The 21103-nt window shown below is 46.6% G+C and overlaps 1 protein-coding gene across 2 annotated transcripts in view; it reads left to right on the plus strand.

Annotated features, from left to right (window-relative positions):
- The window catches only part of il1rapl1a (interleukin 1 receptor accessory protein-like 1a), a 140111-nt gene extending 121333 nt beyond the window's left edge, over window positions 1-18778 (plus strand). The window contains exons 7-12 of one of the 2 annotated variants that reach the window (XM_068571855.1): window positions 4553-4685; window positions 8549-8694; window positions 11349-11495; window positions 13621-13791; window positions 15614-15658; window positions 16446-18778. In XM_068571855.1, coding sequence (XP_068427956.1) covers window positions 4553-4685; window positions 8549-8694; window positions 11349-11495; window positions 13621-13791; window positions 15614-15658; window positions 16446-17167 — 1364 coding nt within the window. In that variant the 3' untranslated portion in view covers window positions 17168-18778. The remainder of the gene's footprint in view (window positions 1-4552; window positions 4686-8548; window positions 8695-11348; window positions 11496-13620; window positions 13792-15613; window positions 15659-16445) is intronic. The other variant, XM_068571856.1, reaches the window with a different exon arrangement.
- The last annotated feature ends 2325 nt before the right edge of the window (window positions 18779-21103 follow it).

Genomic DNA, 21103 nt, shown 5'->3' on the forward strand with positions numbered 1-21103 from the left:
TGGCATTTGACTTTTCTCCCTTTTGAAGAGGAGCGTGCACGCGCTACGATCCTGAAGACTGACGTCTTGTTTGAATGAACGAGACCGTTTGAGGCGGTTCAGCTTCAGCCTTCAAGGAACCGACACAGCCGGACGTCAATCATCTCGGCAACTTAAGCTGGATAAAAGGACGTTGATCGACTTTTATGAACCCGGTACGAGGAACGGGGCCCAGAGTCCAAAGGGAGGCGACTGAAACCTTTTCAAGCGGCCTTGATTAGATTGTCCGGTCCACATCGGGGTCCAGTAGATCCACAACCGAACCAAACAGGGTATCGAGCGCCACGAGAGACGCTTCCATCTCATTTCCATCAGGCGCCGTGACCAACTCTCAGTCAGGGGGAGGATGTCAATCACTCAGATTATATGGATTAGTTCCACACCCACGCATGTGTGAAGGCAGGAACAACACACAAAGATGTGCACACGTAAAGAAACACACTCATGGAAACACTTAGTCATGCTCTTGTGCTGCACAAGGCACACATTCAGTCAGCGGGGGATTTCGCTCACACCTCATCTCGCCAAGTCTTGCAACGGCACATTTATTTGTGAACTTCAAAAAAATGACACAGCGATGGACTTGAATTTGAGTTTTTATCAGATATATGTGAAAATATGTAAATACTTAGGACGAATGTTTGGTCAAAATGCTCCAACTTCTCGGATTTTAAAGTTTTTCTTTGTCTTTCGAGATAGTAGAATGAATGTATTTGGGTTTAGGACTTCACATTGGGCTTAAGGAAATTAGGATGGATATTTTCCATATTTTTAAACATTCTGAGACAAAACAATACAATGATTCATCAAGAAAATACACATTACTTGATTAAATGAAAGGTTTTGTTTGTATATTTTCCTTTTGACACATCATGAAACATCATTCTAACAAAAGCATTTTCTCAGTGTTGGTTTGACTTCAAATGTTGGAGGAAGATGGCGGCGGTCAGCTGTGTTTTCTCCTCAGCATCACTTGTTAAAGCTGGATAAAACATCCTTATTGTTTTACAGGAGCTATAAAAGACTCACTCTCATGTGAGTTGAACAGATATTTCAGTGTGTTCTTGTTTTTTTTCACGCTGTTCTCTTAAAAGCTTCTCTGAAGCCCAAGGTCACAATTTAACTTTCCGTGGCTCTCCTCGGTGTCCGTGAAGCTTTTATCTGCAACGTCCTGTGCTCCTCTTTTAAAATCAGCCAATAAGCGCTTTAATTACCTCGGCTTTCAGACGCGTGTGTGTTACTTCTGTTATGGTGCCCGAGGTGGTCGTCCTCAACTCCTCCACACACACACACACACACACACACACACACACACACACACGCTCACATCATTAGGGCTGATTACAGTCTGCCTGTGCACGTGACCGCCTCGTCGTCTAGAAACTCAAGATCAGTTCAAGTCAACTCGGTTCATGTGAGTTACCGAGAGTTACAAACTGCTCTGGAATAATAATACTAATAATACTAATAATACTAATAGATGGTAATAATATTAATGATACTGCTGTGTAGTTTGACAGCAGCAGAGAACAGATTTTAAAAGCTTTAACTTGGCGGTGTGAGGATGTCTTCCCTCATTGTTCAGTCCTGGTTCGTGCTCTTCACACCTTCTGCTGGAGCTCCAGCCGGCTTGTCATCGTAGTAGTGAGTCGGCTCAGAGGCTCATGACAGAGTCACGCACAATATTAGTCATGAATATTAGTTGTGCGTCTTCAACAGCGTTGCAAACGCAGACGGTCGATTGCTCTTCATGCTGCTGAACTGCACTGCAGCTGTAGTGGCATGCAGTCAATGTGCAGGAAGTACCTCAAATAATGTACAGGAAGTACCTCAAATAATGTACAGGAAGTACCTCAAATATTGTACAGGTAGTACCTTAAATAACGTACAGGAAGTACCTCAAATAATGTACAGGTAGTACCTCAAATAATAATGTACAGGTAGTACCTCAAATAACGTACAGGTAGTACCTCAAATAACGTACAGGTAGTACCTCAAATAATAATGTACAGGTAGTACCTCAAATAATGTACAGGTAGTACCTTAAATAACGTACAGGAAGTACCTCAAATAATCTACAGGTAGTACCTCAAATAATAATGTACAGGTAGTACCTCAAATAACATACAGGAAGTACCTCAAATAATGTACAGGAAGTACCTCAAATAACGTACAGGTAGTACCTCAAATAATGTACAGGAAGTACCTGAAATAACACAGTTGAAATAACTATAATAACTCTCCTGCAGCTGTCGATGCATCTTGTCTGCTGTTGTTTTGCCAAATGCTCGTAAATCTTTACCTTCAACCCAGCTTTTCTTTTCTGGAGTGACATCATCGCATCAAGAAGAGACGCTCATACAAGCGGGCCAGATTGTGAAATGTGAAATGTCCAAAGACAACACGGCGTCGCACACCGCACGGCGAGGTTGCAGGTGTGACGCCGCACGCTGGCGTTTGTCGAGGCGGAGGAAGTAACGAGGAGGGAAGGAGTTTTGGGGAGTGCTGCTCTTGGATTAGAATAAAACAGCGTGAGGCCTTCAACAATTTCCTGTGATTCCCAGCGAGCTCAGCGGAGACTTCCTCTCCAGGCGGCGGCTGCCGGCAGCATGACATTCCTCGTTTGCGATTGATCTGTGGGATAAACTAACCGCATGGGGGAGCGTCATAAACAGAGGGAAAAGGGAAATGCTGAATCCGTCTCGCACAAAGAGACACACAGTCGTACATGATGTGCTCTGCTGCTTCGCTCGTCTGCTACGCACACGGTGAAGCGCGGCTACACGGTGGAGCCCCGCTGCAACACAACCTGTGCATGTGTGTGTGTGTGTTGTACTCGCATGAAGGAGGCTCCTCTTGTGTAGCTGCAGCGTGTAGCCTTTGTGCAGCCCGGCTGTGCACAAATACCAAGCTGAGAGTGGCTGTTGAACTTTGGAAATGTCAGCCGCTGCTCCTCGCAGACAATACCGTCAGTTCATTCCTGGGCGTCCTCCTTCCTGCCCGCCTGAAAAAAAAATTTTCCTTGCGCCGAGCGTGACCTACTGGAGTCTTTTGAAGCCGCGTCTGGCTCGTGGGCAGGACGAGCGCGGCGGACACACGTCCGCCAGTTCAAACACAAACACGCTTTCAAAGACAACCTCGCCACTTCTGCTCTGAAGACATGTGTTACATGCGCTCGCAGCCGGGGCATTGAGAGAGAAAGATGGAGGAGGGAGAGGACTCTGAGATTATCCTCCAGAGTAAAGTGCAGAACTTACTCAGAGTTATTTTGGAGGCTGTGTAAGCGCTGTAGTTTTCCTCCCATTCCCTTTCGCTTGACTGCCGGGAGCTGTCCAAGGCGCTGTCACATGCTAAGCAGGATTAATGAGCACATGCCCCATGCCGGTGCAGTTTACCTTGCGCTCATGCTCATGAATCCTGCTGTGAAACAGGGAGAAGCGTCTCCTTCAGCGCCATCCCCATCACGCCTTTTCGCCCCAGCGCCTCCTGCGTCAAACGCCTCGCAGCCAGACGCAGCCAGAGCGTCCTCCGCACAGTCTACAGGACGCTGCATGAGGAGCCGCTGTCGTGTGTGTTGTTTACATGTTGCTGCGTGGTTCCCCGAGAGGCGTCGGCGTGGGATTGCTGCGCCACGGGCCGTTTGAGAACCGCCACTTCAGAGGAATGCAAAGTAATGTGCTGGTGTGTGTGCCAGCAGTGCTTTATCGTCATGTTCACCAGCTAACACACGCAGAGTTCACAGACACTGAAGGGCCTGAAGGGGCCTCTTTAAGCCAATCAGCTCACAGCAGAGCTGCATGCAACATTGCATGTGCCACTTTTACCACCAGTGCTTCTGAATGTCTGCATGTTTGCTTTCTCTGTTGACCCCAAGAGAAAATCCATCATATCACAAAACAAAGACAAGGTTGGCTCCTCAGTGACAATCACTTCTTCTTCTTCCTCTTCTTCTTCTTCTTCCTCCACACATCGACTCACAACCAGCTGCAGTTGTTGACTGTTGACTCGTCTTCACACCCAGCAGCAGCGGCTGTGAACACAATAACGTTGCAGTCGGCCTCCTCTCACTTCCTCTTGCCTTCTTTTCTCTCATGAATACTCGGTCTCAAGGGGGCTTGTAGGAAGCTCTTGAGTGCCCTCATGTGTTCATTACTGTTTACTTTCACATCCTTATACAGTGTGTGCGTGTGTGTGTGTGTGTGTGTGTGTGTGTGTGTGCTATTGGCATGAGCAAATCCCCTTGAAGGGGAAAAGGGAAGACACTGAGTGTTCAACTTACATTATTCTCTCAAGCAACCACTTTGACATGAATTGTGTGGGATATGTACAAAGAGCTGTCAATGCACACGGGACCGAGCAAACAACCGTTTCCGTTGATGTCTCCGACTTTGAAGGAGCAGACATGTGGTACAGTATTGTGTGTGTGTGTGTGTGTTGTGCGCATGAATCGCACATCTTTCCCAGGCGCACAGGACAATCAAGCGTGACAACGCGTCGTCTTCTGTCTTTGCAGGAAGCGCTCTGAACCTGACTTGCCGGGCGTTTTTCGGCTTCAGCGGTGACGTCAGCCCTCTCATCTACTGGATGAAGGGAGAGAAGTTCATCGAGGACTTGGACGAGGAGAGAATCCAGGAGAGCGACATCAAGTAAGAAAAACACTGCTGGATCTGTTTTTACAGGACGCCGCTGATGAGGAAGTCACAGCGGACGAAGACGCGTTGACTGGAAAACGGTTGAAACCGACAGTTCTGCACGTTTTGGCCCATTAACTCCAAAGTCTGCACACTAAACTGACCATTCTCCAGATATTTATTTGCAAACAGCTGCTGGTTTCCATCTATGCTGTCATGGTGTGAACATGCAGTTAAATCCTGGTTTAAATAATAATTCATTCATTTTGTCATCATTAGTTTTTTGTCTAAAGGATTTTTTTGTGCAGGAAAATGATGCTTCTTTGTGCTCAGTATCAATATGACTGTGTATGTCTCTCACACACACACACACACACACACAGTGAGATCATAATCTATTAAAGTGAAGCGGCAACACACACACCTGAAGTGGGAATGTGAACTATGAGAGTAACACTATTTAATAACTGCATTATGAAGCTTTCACATTGTTCAGACAGAAAACAACGAGCTCAGAGGTCTGAACACTGAGGCCTCAGTATGCTTCATACTGGATCACCACACACACACACACTCACACACACATGCTACTATGTCAGGTGTGTGTGTTGTACTGCAGTTTCATATTGACGTCTTGTCTCATGCCTCGTTGCATTTACCAGCTAAGCTGCTGAAAAGTCAAAGAAAAGTCAAAGAAATGCAGAAATCTGTGATTTATTTCTTGTTTGTTTTTTTTGCTTTAAAAGTTTGTTGTTCTGCATCTGACTCAACTCCGTCCTTGAGCTGCACAACAAAGAGTTTCTCTTTTGGTTTTGACAAAAATATGAACATAAAAGCAGCTGGTGAACTCATAATTAAGTTCCAAGTCTCTGCAAAATGTTTTTTCCAAATGAAATGAGCTGATGCCGTTGTTCTGAAAGGGTTAATGTTCCTCTAGGTTTCGCTCTTTATGAACACAGATCTGTCTCTCTCTCGATCTTCAGAAGACAAAACATATAAAATACAAAGGGAAACATCCATCGTCGTATGACAGACAGTTCTGAATGATCTGCTTATTGTAGTTCCACAATGAATCTTTTTGCATGTAAATTATAATGTGTTATGTATATTTTGTTTCATGCGAATTAGTTTTCTCTCTGTCGAGCCATTTCTTCCCATTTTCTTTTCCTTCCTGCAGGAGAACATGCACACGTCCCGCTTTGTTCCCACCTCCACGTTGAGGAAACCAGTTCACAAAAAGCAAACCCGTGTCTTGCTTTCTGTCCATAAGCGCGTGTTCAGAAACATCTTGCAGCAGGATGAGCATCCTAAAAGAAGAACTGCTTCTCCACCTCCGCCTCTCTTGCTGTCTCCTTTAATTTATGACTGTAGAATTTACCCAGCACGCCTTTCGTTCAGCGCGCTCAGACATTTAAGACCATTTCCGTGTTGCTCCCTCCGAGTGCTGTAACACATTTAAACATGTCTATTCCCTGGTCCGTGTGCATGTTTCCCATTAGGGCTGTTTGGAGAGGCTGCAGCTCGGGGGAGACAGCCCTGTCAGATGGTTAACAACTGCCATTTTTCACACCGCCGCCACTATCGCTATCTCCCTCGCTGCACCCACCTATAGCGGGATGCAGATGGAGGAGGGAGGGAAGGTGAGGGAGGAGATAGGAAAGGAATGGAGACAATGAGGAATATGGTAGAAGTCACTTCGGGGGGAAGTAGAGAAGACGCGTCGGTGATCGTGAGTTTGCTCGTGCGACATGAACATGCAACAGAAACAAATCTCATTTTAAACCACCGGCGCTGATCTCCTGTCCGTCTCCTCTCTCGCTTCCTCCATTAGTCCACCAGCATCCCCCCCCCCCCCCCCCCCCGACCCCCCGCTCCCTGGATGAGGAGTTATCTTTTTAATAAATCACACCGATCCGTCGTGCGGTGGATCAATAATGTATTTGACCGTCCACTCTGTCGCTGATGCCGCCACCAGGAGCTTTTCCACACGCCTTGGATTTGTCTCTTCCGCAAAGTCAGACAGATATATGGATATATCCATGATATGTGGATTTAACTGTGATATATCAGTGACGTATGGATATATCTGCAATGGAGAGAAAGAATAGAGGAGAAACTAAACCTGATCACACGTCCGTCCACCTTTAGGATCCTTCGGACATGTTCCTACGGGTTGCTTCTTGTCTTCAGTTTGACACCCACACACTTTATCTTTATTACTAATGTATCAGTAGCCGAGCTCGAGCTATGAGACGAGCACTTATACCACCGGCAGCGAGTTTCTGCAGGCCGTTATTGAACCGGCTCTGAGCATATTGATTCGGAGGAGTTCATTTCTGTGGCAGCCCGAGCACATAAATTCTCATTTGCACCAGCGGGACGGGGCTTTTGTTGTTATCATAGCATGGGTGGCTGGACATTAGCATAGCACGCAGAGATTAATAAATTAGCGAAACAAATGTGGCTCAGCATAATAAAGAAGGCGATCGATGTCTCATTGAACCGATCCAGTTGGTGTTTTGCAGTCGCTCCTTCACTCGCACGAGTAAAAGGAACCAATGAGTTGCTAACACGGAGGATTTGCTCACGAGGAAGGGAGACAAAGCGATACTGAAAGGAAAAAAGGGCCTGCAGCGTGTTCACCATTTACTCATCGGGCTAACTTGATATCGATGTTCTTAATCGCCCCAAAGAAAAGTGTTTTCTGTGGGTTCTGCACATCTCAGTCGTCTGATGCGGCGTCGCAGGAGCATGTTGCATCCTCCAGCTTCCCTCTGCAGCTGTGGGCCGTCGTCACTTCACCTGCACCTGGTCATCCGGCCCCGCTCACCTCAGCGTCCCCGTCGTTGCCTTTTGAGACTGAGGTTGAGCGGCGGCGGCGGCGGCCGTCATCCGTCGGGTCGTATGGCAGCGAGCTCTGGCGCCTCAACCAGCGCCATAATGTGAAAACCGAAAGCTTCAAAGTACCCGGCGCTCCCCGGAGAGACATGAATTATTCCCGCGCCTCCTTCTCCGAGCGCCCCCGGGCCCCCCGAACCCAAAACCCCACCGCACAACAAACTGAGCCGAAGATACAAACATCATCGGCGCTGCCTCGGCTTTCTCCACGCGAAGCCCGCGATACACTTTCAATTACTGATGCCAAATCTCCCCAACAAGCTGTCCTCATGTGCAGTTTATCGGCTCGAAGGCGAGAGAGAAGAGAGGAGCTTGAGAGTCATTATACCCCTACACACTCAAGCGCACACACACACATTCCTTATCGCACTCCGCCTTCTCAACACGGCCCTTATTAACACATACAGTACACACACACACACACACGCACACACACACGCACACACACGCAGAGGAGATCTGTTTCTCATTTGCACTTTGTTTCCTCCGATGTGTAATTTGTGCTGAGGGTGCAGCAGAAGTGGGCTAAGTAGTGCATCCGAGGTATGAGGGAGCATCATCCCCCCGTCCTCTCCTCCATCAGGCTCAACCAGCCCAGCGGGGCGGCGCTCATTTACTTTGTGGAATATTACTTTCTCTCTGTTACCATGGCAGCCGCTATAAAAAGATTTCCTTCTGATCGCCATTATTTGATTCCCCCCCCATCTCCACCGCCACCTCCACGCCAAGGAAGAGCCCTTATTGATTTTCATCCCTCATATGAAGGAATGAACTTACAGCAACACACAAAAGGCTCTTCATCAAGACGCCGCCGTGCACAAACACGACGCTCACGGCCTTCTTTGTGTTTCGGCGTCGGCTGCGCTGCGGCTCGCAACACGTGCTGCGCACGCCGCGATCGCTTGCGTTGATTCCATGTTCTTGTGCACGGCGCAGAGGAACACTTTGCTCAGCCGCTGTTGTGTGTGTTTGTCTTGCAGGATCGTGAAGGAGCATCTGGGAGAGCAGGAAGTGGCCATTTCCTTGACTATCGACTCCTTGGAGGAGGAGGACCTGGGAAATTATTCCTGTTATGTGGAAAATGGTAACGGCCGTCGCCAAGCTACCATCCAGCTCTTCAGACAGGGTGAGGGCTCTTTGACGTCTCCCACTGAAACCTTGAGCAGCGTTAACCCCTCCACGTCCAGCGTGTCGCATAATCCTTCCTCTCTGACGCCGTCAAACATATTCAGGGTCTTCATGGAAGCTTCATGGTGAACGCAGGAGTCAAAGCCTCGCGGCTGCATTTCATCAAATCAAAAATATTACAGATGTTTTTTTGCATCATTTTAAACACATTTCCCCCCAAATGTCAGCTGCACATATTTGGTGTCTGTTGGAACTTCAGGATCTCCACAATGACTTGTCCTGTGAACACAACTTGGCTGCACAGACGTCACTGCTTCATTGAAGTTAAAGGAGTTAAAGCGGCTCTAATCAATGGTTTTATAGTAATGACGTGAAAGGGCAACAAACACACAAAGAGTTATGAACTGACTGCAGTTTCCCTTCACTCCTCGCTGTGTTTCAGCATCGTTTAAATGAATAAAAGCTTTAATAAAGCCGCTGAACACGACCTGTCCAGCCCCAAACACCAGACCAAGTTAGAGATGTTTAGCTCAAGACTCGGTGGAGACCACACACACACACACACACACACACACACACACACACACACACACACACACACACACACACACAGCGAGCAGGAGACAACATACTGGACGCGCACACAGCAGGTGGCCTGAGACATGAAAGCTAATGCTCTGTAACGGAGGGATTTGTAGATGGGCAACTTTTCAATAATATGTTTTCCATATTTTCTTCATATGTAATGAATGGTGCAGTATTTATATAACATACCGTGTTTTACAGCTTATTGCTGCTGTCGTCAACATTCGTGCTTTCAGCTTTCAGGCGTTCACACAGTAAACAAACACATCGGATTCTTTGAGATCAGAGTTTTAAACATTGAGTTAATCCCAGAACAAAAGACTTCAAACAACTCAAAACCTTCCGGCACAGTTTTAAAAAGCGTCCCTGTGTCCGTCCTCTCCGTCTTTCTGTTTCCATCGCGTTAACAATCTGTGCTCGAGTTGCTCGAGTTGCTGGAGTTGCTGGAGTTGCTGGAGTTGCTGGAGTTGCTGGAGTTGCTGGAGCCGCTCGCCTCTGCGAGCTGCTCGGCTCTTCTGGCTCTACACGACTCGTCTGAAGCTCTTTTCACGCGCTGGTTGTCGCCCTGCAAAGAGAGGTAATTTGATGGCTGTTTAAACAGCAAATTGGTCCTCGGCTTTTCCCAACAGGCCAATAAGTTCAGCATACAATTACATTTTAAGTCTTTATCTTTCTCTGTCTCAGCGCTTTAATCTCCGTCTCTATGACCGTCTCTTGTAGACGGCCCAATTCCTTCTGAGTGCTCTTTGTAGACGCCCGACAGCTCCATTTAACTCTGCTGTCAAAGCAGCGTTTCCAAGGAGAGGGATGCTGAGGCTTCAAGTCTCTCTCCCTCTGTTTCTCGCTCTTGCACACATTATTCTGATGTTTATTTCATGTTCCCCCTCCCAGAATGCATCAGTCGTAAACCCTGCAGCAGGTATGTGAACGTCTCTGCAGGCTGCTCACCAGGAGGAAGAGAGAAGGCAGAAGGGACGGAGCGGGGAATGAAGCATTAAAGCTTTGAGGAAATTACATTTTACACCAAATTAATATCCCTGTGCTCTTCTGAGATGGAGTATCAGCTGTTGTTTATTCAAAATAAATAAAAAACATCAAGTTTAATGTGGTGTCTGATGCAGAAAATCTGTCTTTACAAGTTAAAACACGTGAAATGTACCTTATTTGTCTTCTTGAAACCACCAAGAAGGTGCACAAATGAGACGAGACGGTGGAATAATTTAACTTCAGCGACTCTCCTGATGATCTGTATGATCTCAAAATTACTCGCTTGGAGGAAGGAAAATGATTCAAATGAAATGCCTCACATTGAAAACGTCTGTGTGTATATATATTTATATATCGCAGTGCACATAATCTGTAATAAAGTAAGGTGTCTGCATTGGACAGGATATAAGGTGAACCCGTTCCCGCTGAGCCGAGCAGGTAAACACGGCTCTCATGCACAACATAACTCATCCCTCCCCTCGCCGGGTCTCTGGAGATGGAGAGGAGATAATAGAGAAGAGAGATGGATGTAGAGACAAAGGGAGAGGAAAGAGGCAGCAGCAAGAAGAGGGACGGCGGGAAGCGGAGTGAGTGAGATGAGCCGACTGAGGCCTTTTGTTTTGAAAGCGCCTCCATCCAGAGCGACCGGGACGCTCACCATTCCCACTCTGGACTTCGGCCAAAGTGCAGCGCTGTGTCATCGCGGCGCTGCTCCAAAGAAATGAACCCAATTTCTCATCATCTCCCCCTCCCCCCTCGTGTCTCCCTGCATTGTGCCCTCTCATTTTTCCCAAAGTCATTATGAGCCTCTCCGCTCTCCCCCCTGAAGATTGATGCTGCTTCCAGCTGGAACTACTGATGATTATCCAAACGCCTCCAGCGAATGTAAATGTGTCCTATAAGTGGCTCTTCCTTTGAGTTTAACGGGGAAATGAGAAAGAAGAAGAAGTCCAAACTGCTGAAATCAAAAAGTCAATTGCCTGTTTTTGTGTATTCACGGGGGCTTTTGTGTGTGTCCCTCTTCCCCGTGATTGTCTCACCGGCTTTAAATATATATTGTGTTGTGTGTGTCGTCCTCAGCGGAGCTCATGTACACGGTGGAGCTGGCAGGAGGGCTGGGAGCGATCCTGCTGCTGCTCGTCTTCCTCATCTCCCTCTACAAATGCCACAAGATCGAGCTGATGCTTTTCTACAGGCGGCACTTTGGCAGCGAGGACGTGGACGGAGGTAAAGCCGGCGCGAAGCGTCGCAAACAAATCCTCCCAAACAAATCCTCCCTCTGTTCCTGACTGGAGACGTACAACTCGCTCTCACCTTTATTCCTCCAAACATCCATGTAGAGCGAGCACAGATCACTGTGTGTGTGTGGGGGGGTTGTTTTCATGGACGTGGATGTTCTGTTCCTTTACCCACGTGCATATGTGTGTGTGTGTGTGTGTGTGTGTGTGTGTGTGTGTGTGTGCTGTCACAGCCTCTATCCATAACACACTCCCCGGTAGATACAAATGTCTTCTCCTATCTCGGTGACAGGAGCCCATTTCCTCTCGCTCGCTCTCAACTGTTGGTGGAGAGATTGTGTGTGTGTGTGTGTGTGTGTGTGTGTGTGTGTGTGTGTGTGTGTGTGTGTGTGTGTGTGTGTGTGTGTGTGTGCGCAGCGGCTGCATGGAAAAGAGAGGAGACACATTTTCAATTTGTTGCCCATTTAAAAAGAGATCAGTCTCAATATGTCATGGAGCGATGCCCACCCTCTGCTGTCCTCGGCCCGGTGGCGGACGTGGGGACCGGAGACAAATCGGGAGCGCAGCCCGAGATTTGAGGGCAACTTTGGCTTTTCTCTCCAGATTATAGTTAACTTTTGCTTCAGTTAACAATTTCTCTGTTTGTGTCCCAGTATCTTGTCCTGTTTTTGTGTTGCTTTGTATTTCGACTCCTTCCGCGCGCTCTTTTTTTTGGGGGGGGAAATTCTGGAAAAGACTGCACTCATTTTTTAATCATTGGAGTGTTTCTACAGTAGCATGAATTATCTATAACACGCTGTTTTGTTGACTCAAACTTCCAGATGATTAAGTCATACCGTCGGGGAGCCGCAGATACAAGCTGGTTTTGATTCTCCGAGTTTGCTCGCTGGTTAATTTGAGGCTCGGTTGCTAATTCGAAGGCGGCGTTTGATGTGTGGATCCGATGCAGCGGCGCTCCGGCCTTTCCACTGGGTTTCAAAGCGACGCGTGCTCCTCAAAGAGTCAGTGGAAAAGATCTTCTTCCCTTTCCGGCTGGCCCACAATCCAGTTTCCAGCGAGCGTAATGACTCACTGAACATGTCACTTCTTTTCCTCCCAGCGTCTATTTTCTGCCTTTTCAGTTCTTCCCGCTGTCTTCTGGGAAATCATCTTGAGGTGGTGAAAAGGATATCGCCTGAGTCTTGATTTGGGTATTTTTGTATCTTCCCCAATTTATTTTCCATTAACACCGTGTGGACACAGATGCACGGACACCACAAACGCTGGAGTCTGGAGTCACTTTGGGGAATGTTTTCTTCTTCATCTCGGACGCTTTTGTTCCAATTATTAAGTTTTTCTCCTGTTCCAGCATAAAAAGAGCGAGATCAAGATAGAAATGGAGAAGTTGAGGCTTTATTGCTCCACATCACAACGGCTTTACTCGTGCTTTATTAAATACTGATCTAGATAATGTGGAAAGCTGTAACAGAAGAGTAGAGACTGTTAATTACAGTTTTAATAAAACTAACGATGCGTTGAGGAGAACGTGAAGACACAAACATCATGTTGACTAAAGTCAAGCAGCCAGAAATAAATAAAAACAATGACTGCTTTTAAAATCTTTGACTTCTGCATGAAGTGAAACATTTTTCTTTCAATAATTATTATTAAGTTACGATATAAAACATGTTGTGTAATATTTGAGGAACGTTAGATGCTCTGGGTGATAATAATATATATATGTGATGATGATTAATTGTATTAATGTGACAATGCTTTCAATGTAATTACTAAATCTATTCCAGTGTTGTGATGCTTTGATGAATTAACCGTGTAATTATTATCTAATTTAATACAGACAATTTTACTTTGTGCGCTTTGCAAATTGAGATTTTGATTCCAAAGAGACGAGCGCGGCGCTTTGTGTCCAGGGTTTTATAATTAAAACCGCTGTGAAAGTTCAGCCAAAGCGATTGTTGCTTTCATGGAGTCTGAATGAGAAGCTGCTCATCAAATACGAGCGGGCTGCAGCGTCCTCGTGGAGTTCATGCTCGTGTGCGTTGGAGGGATTTTGTGCGTCTGAGCTGGATGTCGGTGCATTAAACCTTCTTCTGTTGTTTCTCTCCCTGCTTCAGAAAACAAGGACTACGACGCGTACCTGTCCTACACCAAAGTGGACCCTGACCAGTGGAGCCAGGAGACCAGGGAGGAGGAGCGCTTCGCCCTGGAGATCCTCCCCGACGTGCTGGAGAAACATTACGGCTACAAACTCTTCATCCCGGATCGAGACCTCATTCCCACAGGAAGTAAGTCCGTCTCCACGCGGCCGCACGCGTACGTTCACGTGTCGTTGTTGCATCGGAGTGTGACGACATTATGCGGTCGCTCGTGTTGTAGTCGCACTTTCTCATTCGATGTGAAGGACCGCGCCGCAACAACCTGAGCTTAAAAGGTTTAACGTCGAGGGAAAAGGGAAGTGTTGGATGTTGAGGATGGAGCTGGAGGAGGAAAACCAGAATCTACTGCCCCTCCTGCCTTTTCCAGGGAGGAGGGACTGGAGGTGAGGCGTTGGTGTCAGACCTGATGTGCAGACAGAAGAGCCCGGCTGGTGTTGTTCCACCAGAGTGTGAATGTCAGAGAGTCAGACGCATGGAGGCCAACGTCAGAGCGACTGCGGGGAAGAGAAGGATCACAGGGAGCGCCACAGGAAGTCAGCGAGGACGGGTATTTACCGGCTGCAGGGCGGAGGAGGCGCAGTGATGGCGAGCGTTTGGCTGCGAGGAAAAGAGCGTGGGAACGGGAAGAAGAAGAACGGCTGCTTTTATGAGAAAGGAGATTTGTGGAAAGCCGGTCTGGATGTTGGAGGAGAGCTTTATTGTCCACGTGTGTGTGTGTAGTACACACACGTGGACAATAAAGCTGATGTACTACACACACACGTGGAATCTGACTCGGGTTACACATTGCTCTCATCGTACATGTACATATTATATACAACAAGAGAATGAGAAAGACGTTAAAGATGACAGAACACAGAAAGCAGCAACATTTAACTGTATGTACAATAAAAGGAGCAGAATTACAGTAAATTGCAGAGATGCATGATGTTGAAGGCTGGAGAACGAGACCTTTAAGACTCCTAAAGCTCCTGTTTTGAGAGCGAATGAGTGGACTGCTCGACCGTCAGTGAGCTGAACATCGCCAGCTGTGATGACGGCTCATGGAGCGCAGACAGAGGAGCTTTGTGATGGACCAGGAAGAACCATCTGAGACCAGGAGACCAGGAGGGTTCACCAGGCGTTCCTCGTCCAGATGTTTAGAGCAGGTTGAGGCGCGGCCCTTCACTGGTTAACTCGATTAGTTCGAGGTGTTTGTTCTGTGTGGTCCATCTGTTTTCTTATCCACCGTCTTGTGTTTCAATGTGTTGTGTTTGTGTAGTCGAGAAGAAAACACCCTCAAATGATGAGTAGAAGATTATTCCTCATGTCCAAATGAGAGGAGAAATAAATCAAATCGTATTACCAATGTTCCTGCATCCTTTCTCATCTCTCTGGATAAAAGATCACATTATTTCCCACCAGCTATTCTCACACTGCGTGCTGCAGACATGGGAATATGGCATAAACTAAAGTGTGTACCACGAGCTGATATATTGAACAAATTCATCATCCTCCCTTTGCATGGTTTTCATCCATGCATTAATAAACCCATGAAAATTCTGTCTGAACATATTCTCATGCGTGCTAACTCTGCTTAGTAGTCCATCTCTGCGCAGTGTGATCTGGTTGTAGTGATGCTGTGTGTTTGTACTGTCGGCTTCATGTGCAACAGATAAAACGCAAACACGTCCTCGTTGGTCCAGATAGAATTAAACATCAGTGGGAGCTGTGCGAAGGCTGCGAGCGCCGCCGCCTCTTCCGCCTCTTCCCCTTTAATCAAAAGAAGATTGCTGCCGGCATCAATGCAAGAAAACTCATTGTAGATGAATGTCCAATCAGAGAAACACGGTATACGATTAATCACATGTGAACGGAAGAAAAAGACGAGAGCGAGAACTGTGTTGAGCATGTTTCTGTGTCTGTGCTTGTGTTCTGCCTGTGACCTAAATGTCCAAATGTTTATGTTTAGGTCTCACCAATGAGCATTACCAGGACGAAACACGACTCTTTGGAGGTACTCGCCTTCAGTCTTTCCCTCTTGTATCCGCTGCTGTCATTGACTTGCTCTCCGCGTGGCGCTGTTGTGTGATCTGGAACGTTCAGCAGACGGCGACTCGGCCTTAATCCCGCAGACTGTGTTGCTTTATCAATCACGGACCCCCATCGAGAGCCATTTAGTGCGGCGCTTAGCTTTGTCTGTGGGTCTGCCCTCCAGAGTATTGATGACAACACACAGAGCAATACCGCACGCTGCACCGGAACAAAAGACACATTCAACTGAACAAAGAGGCTTTTTAGATACGTGCACACACACACACACACACACACACACACACTTTTGTCTGTCTCTGCACACGGCGAGGCAAGTTTATTTGTGTGATGCATTTCAACAACAACAACAACAACAACGAGGCGATTCAAGGTGCTTCACATGAAACCATTAAAAGCATCACGACACAACGCAGAAGGAAACAAGATTTAAAAACAGTTAAGCACGTTCACTTTAGAACATTAAAAAACAGTCAAAAATATGATAAAAGTAGCGGTGCAGTTTGAGAAATAATGAAATTTGATCTCCTTGAATCTCACAAACAGTCTTCAGTCTGCATGTAAAGACGAGATGAGCTGCGGTTCACTGTCGTCGTCTTGTGTTTTGTGTCTGATGCTGTTCGTTCGTCCTCGTGATGTCATCGTCCTGTCCACGTCATTTGCCTCACAACATGCTGAGCGTGCGTTCCTCGGCTCTCACGTATCTCATGCATGTGTGTTCTCTTCCCTCCCGGACCGGCGGCGCCCTGCAGCCTACATCGAGGACGTGGCGCGCTGCGTGGACCAGAGCAAGCGCCTCATCATCGTCATGACGCCCAACTACGTGGTGCGGCGCGGCTGGAGCATCTTCGAGCTGGAGACGCGGCTGCGCAACATGCTGGCGAGCGGCGAGATCAAGGTCATCCTGATCGAGTGCGCCGAGCTGCGCGGCATCATGAACTACCAGGAGGTGGAGGCGCTGAAGCACACCATCAAGACGCTGACGGTCATCAAGTGGCGCGGCCCCAAGAGCAACAAGCTCAACTCCAAGTTCTGGAAGCAGCTGCAGTACGAGATGCCCTTCAGGCGCACGGAGCCCATGCTCGGCCACGAGCCGGCGCTGGACGTCAGCGAGCAGGGGCCCTTCGGAGAGCTGCAGACCGTGTCGGCCATCTCCATGGCCGCGGCCACCTCCACCGCCATGGCCACCGCCCACCCCGAGCTGCGCTCCTCCTTCCACAACACCTACCACACCACCATGCGGCAGAAACACTACTACCGCAGCTACGAGTTTGACTTGCCCCCGGGAGGCACCCTGCCGCCGCTCTCCTCTCTGGGGAGCCAGCACACCTACTGCAACATCCCGCTGACGCTGCTGAACGGACAGCGGCCGCCCGGGAAGAGCCGCGAGCACAGCCTGGAGGAGGCGCACGCCAACAACGCCATGCTGCCGCTGCTGCCCAGAGAGACCAGCATCTCCAGCGTCATCTGGTAGCGACGGAGGATCCGATCGGCGCGCGGCCCGGCCGGCTTCGCTCTTTGGGAACACAGGTCAAAGGTCGCGGCGGAAGCGTCCGGCGGCGACACAGCAGGTTTTTTTTCGGACACGGTTTCCCTCGATTGTTTGGTGTTTTTTTTCAAGTGGACAGCGGATGTTTTTCTATGTGGAACGACAGGAGACGAGATGAAAACGTCGGACTCGCGAGAACTCCACGTTAAAAACACTCTATGGCAATTGTGCATACACACACACACACTCACACAGATGTGCATACACACAAACAAAAGGAAAACAGGGTCTTGTACATATATTTCAATTTATTTGTAGCATTGGTGTTTTCCGGTTTGGTTCTTTTGTTTGTTTTATTCCGCCATGTTTGTTGCCTTCTCCACTGTAGGACTTTGCTTTCACTTGTTATACAGAGTTGTATATTTTTTATTGTTTATTCTTTTTATTCTTATTTCGATGCGCTTGTTTGGAAAGCCAGTATGTCATGTACCTGCGCTGTCGTGTTCCTATTTTTGTTCGTTTGTTTGTTTTAAAATCTTTGTGTAGTTTAAGAGAACATTTTTAACACTTTTTGGACTCGCCTGGACACTTCAGGAGCTGAAGCTTCTTTTTGTTTACCTGTAAAAGGTGTATCTAGTTTAAAAGGAGACTCTTTTAAAAAATCATAGAATATGCAAAAAGAAGGAGGAGCCGGATAAACACCCGTCCCGTGGGACTGAAGGAGCGGCGGGCGGCGCTCGTCCTCTCCAGATCTCTCTCTCTGAAGCTTCATATTTTCTATTGAAACAAACAGCCATGCTGTTTTAGAGCGATAGTGAAATGCCTCACCTTAAAAGGAAATCTGTAGATTATTTTAAAAAGAATTCTATTTTTGTAACACAAAGGAGTTTTGCTTGAGGAGTCATTCTTATCTGCATTTCATCGGCCATGGAAAGAGGATCAATGTCTCAGTGTGATGCTGGTTTTGTACACTTGCAACGTGGTTCCCGGTTTGTTCGGAGGTGACGCTGGCTTTTGAATCCCACCTGAAAAAAAATATCTCCTCTCCTGTTTCTAGATTCAAAAGCGAAGCATTTTCAATGTTTTGGTTCTTAAAAACATAATATTATCCCCATCCTGATAATTACTTTGGTTCATATGGATAGTTCATGTTTAAGGACAGAAAAGAATACATTTGTGTTTTGAAAGACTTTTTAAATATATTTGAAGGTGTGATTTTTGAGTATGCATAGCAAATAGATATGTATTCTATATATATAATATAGATATTTATATAAATATATAAACACGATTTTCACTCGGAAAGAAATGTCTATCTTTATAGAAACACAATCATAATCAGTTGCCCTTACTTTCTCACTGCACATTAAAAACATTGATTTCCTTGATGTTTTTCTTTTGTGTCCACAACATCTGCCTCCCGTGATGATCACACACACAAAACACACACATTAATAGTCAGATTCATGGCGTGTGCGTCGCTCTGAAGACGAACAGCGTCTCCAGAAAAGTAAACTGCGCCACCAGACTGAAGTGTTAGACGACCAGAAAGCAGCGTGAGCGTCTGATATTTACAGAAATAACTCCAGGTCACGAAGGATGGACTCACATCTTTGTTCAAACATTGAGTGTTTTGCTCGCCGCTTCGTTCTGACGTGAGGAGACGAGTTGAAGAGATGGAGGATGAGTCCCACCTGAGGTCAAAGTGACGCTTCAGCAGTCTGAGTTAATCAAATCAATACTTTCTTTTCCAGTACAAAACTCCCTCTGGGATTCCCCACAGCGCGTCCACGCCGAGCTGCTTTGGACCGACAGCAACACAGAGGAGAAGTCATATGAAGCATCATATGAGCGTTGGGTGAACATTTGTTGGTAGAACCAGGACGGTGGGTCGTGCCGAGCGTCACTTATAATTAGATGAACATTAGGAGATCTCATAATGTCCACTACAAGAAGCACAAAGTGTTTCAATATACGAGCCGTTTGATTCAGAAACACACAAAGCTGTAATGAAATGCTTTGCAAACAACGAATCGTGAGCTTTCCAGAAGAGACGAGGGAGGAGCTTCTGATTGGCCTCCAGTGATTCTCACGTGACACAATACAACACGTACACGCGGTATCATTCACAGCAGGACGGCAGTGCACAGAGCAGATGAGAAGGTCAACAATTAGACGGAGGTCTCCATGAGAATCTCTCAGTTCGAAGAGGGCTGAACTCGTGTGTTTCTGAGGCCTCGTCGTCTTAAACTCACTGATAATCTCTCCGGTCCGACAGCGGCAGGGGATTTGTTGTTGCATCGTATCCCTCTTGCTCTCCCCGACGTTTCCAGTCTCTTCCCTGTCAGATAGAGGCAGAAATGCCGAAGATAAACCTTTAAAAAAAAAAAAAGTGCTGATAAAAGATGTTGGATTAAAGCCAGGAGCCTCATTCAGCGCCTGACTTCAGCTGTGCAGCTGGATCACAGCGCTGCCAGACAGTGCCCTCTCCTGGGGACGCTCGCTACCTACAAGGCCCGTTTGTGAACGCTGGTAAACACAGAAACAGAAAGCAGATCTACTGATTCTCTGTCAACCCCAGGAGAGAACAGAGAACAGAGAAACTGGGCCAGAGAAAGAAAAGAGAAAGACTGGGACAGAGCGAAAGGGAGAGGAAAGGAGAAAGTGAGTAAAGACAGAGCCTGTCACCATCAGGCGGTGGACATGTTTGTTGGTGCCAGAGTGCACCATGGGAGCTGTGTAGACTATGCAAACACACAGAAGAAATAACACAAGTGAACCACAACCACTGGAGGCCAAAGACAGTTGGAAGCATGCACACACACGCAACAAGCACACACAACATGCTGTGACCACATCGCGGTGGCGGCTGCTGCTCGTTGGCAGACAGCTGCAGTCTGACTAGCAGACAGGATTAATAGACTCTTTATCAAGCAGAGCAATTAAGGACTTAATTGGAGAGAAAAGGGCCCTGTCGAGAGAGAACGTGTCGAGCAGATAGACAGAAAAGAGGCGGGCGAGGAAAGTAACAAATTATATTTACGCTTGTTAACAAAAGTCATTTTTTTGTGTATTTGTAAATGAGTCATTTGCCTTTTAAAGGGCAGCTGGGCTGATTTTTATTCAACATTAACAATACAGAGAAGGAAAGAAATGCGTCTTTGTGGGTTAATGTTAAAAAAGGTTGTACCTTAATGAATCACTGGTTTAATGCACCACACAGGGAACACACCAGGTGATGAAAATCAAACTATCCCACCTGATACGAGTGTCACAATACGATATATCGCAATACATTGCAATACAATACATGTTGCAATGTTTTGCAATGCTCATCTTTTTTCAGTAAAAATGTAAAAAATACAGCTGAAAGTACAACTTCCTGTGTACTACCTGGATAGTCTGATACGTACATCACATTATATTGATAACTTAGCGGTGTAATTGCATCAAAACTACTTCAAAAGGTATTTGCATTGCATTTAGTCAGCAGTGAACATACTGAACTAAAATGCATTTGCCATAAAACATATGAAAACAAAGTGCATATTGTGTTATCATTGTGTGACTGAACACTTTTTTTTTTGCTAGAATGCACTTTCCACAACTTCTTTTTAAATAAAAATACAACTGTATTATTTTCTCATTGTGTCACTGAAGACTCTTCCATGTAGATGAACATCATGTGAAATAAAATACATGAAAAACAGTTGTGCGTGAATATAATCGTGTGATGAACACCATTTTCTTTATTTGATTTAATGTATGTTGTTTATGTATCGATACTGGACGTGACAACAAATCTACACTATCGAGGGGAAAAAGCAATTATCAGTTGTATTGAGCGCCCAAAAGCATAATCCACTTCATGGTCTATTTACTCTAAATGGTCTAAAGTTTATACACGTAATACTGGAGGTC

The sequence above is a fragment of the Clinocottus analis genome, unplaced genomic scaffold (genome assembly GCF_023055335.1).
Source record: "Clinocottus analis isolate CAN_PGR_092001 unplaced genomic scaffold, fCliAna1.0.p SCAF_12, whole genome shotgun sequence".
Lineage (NCBI taxonomy): Eukaryota > Metazoa > Chordata > Actinopteri > Perciformes > Cottidae > Clinocottus > Clinocottus analis.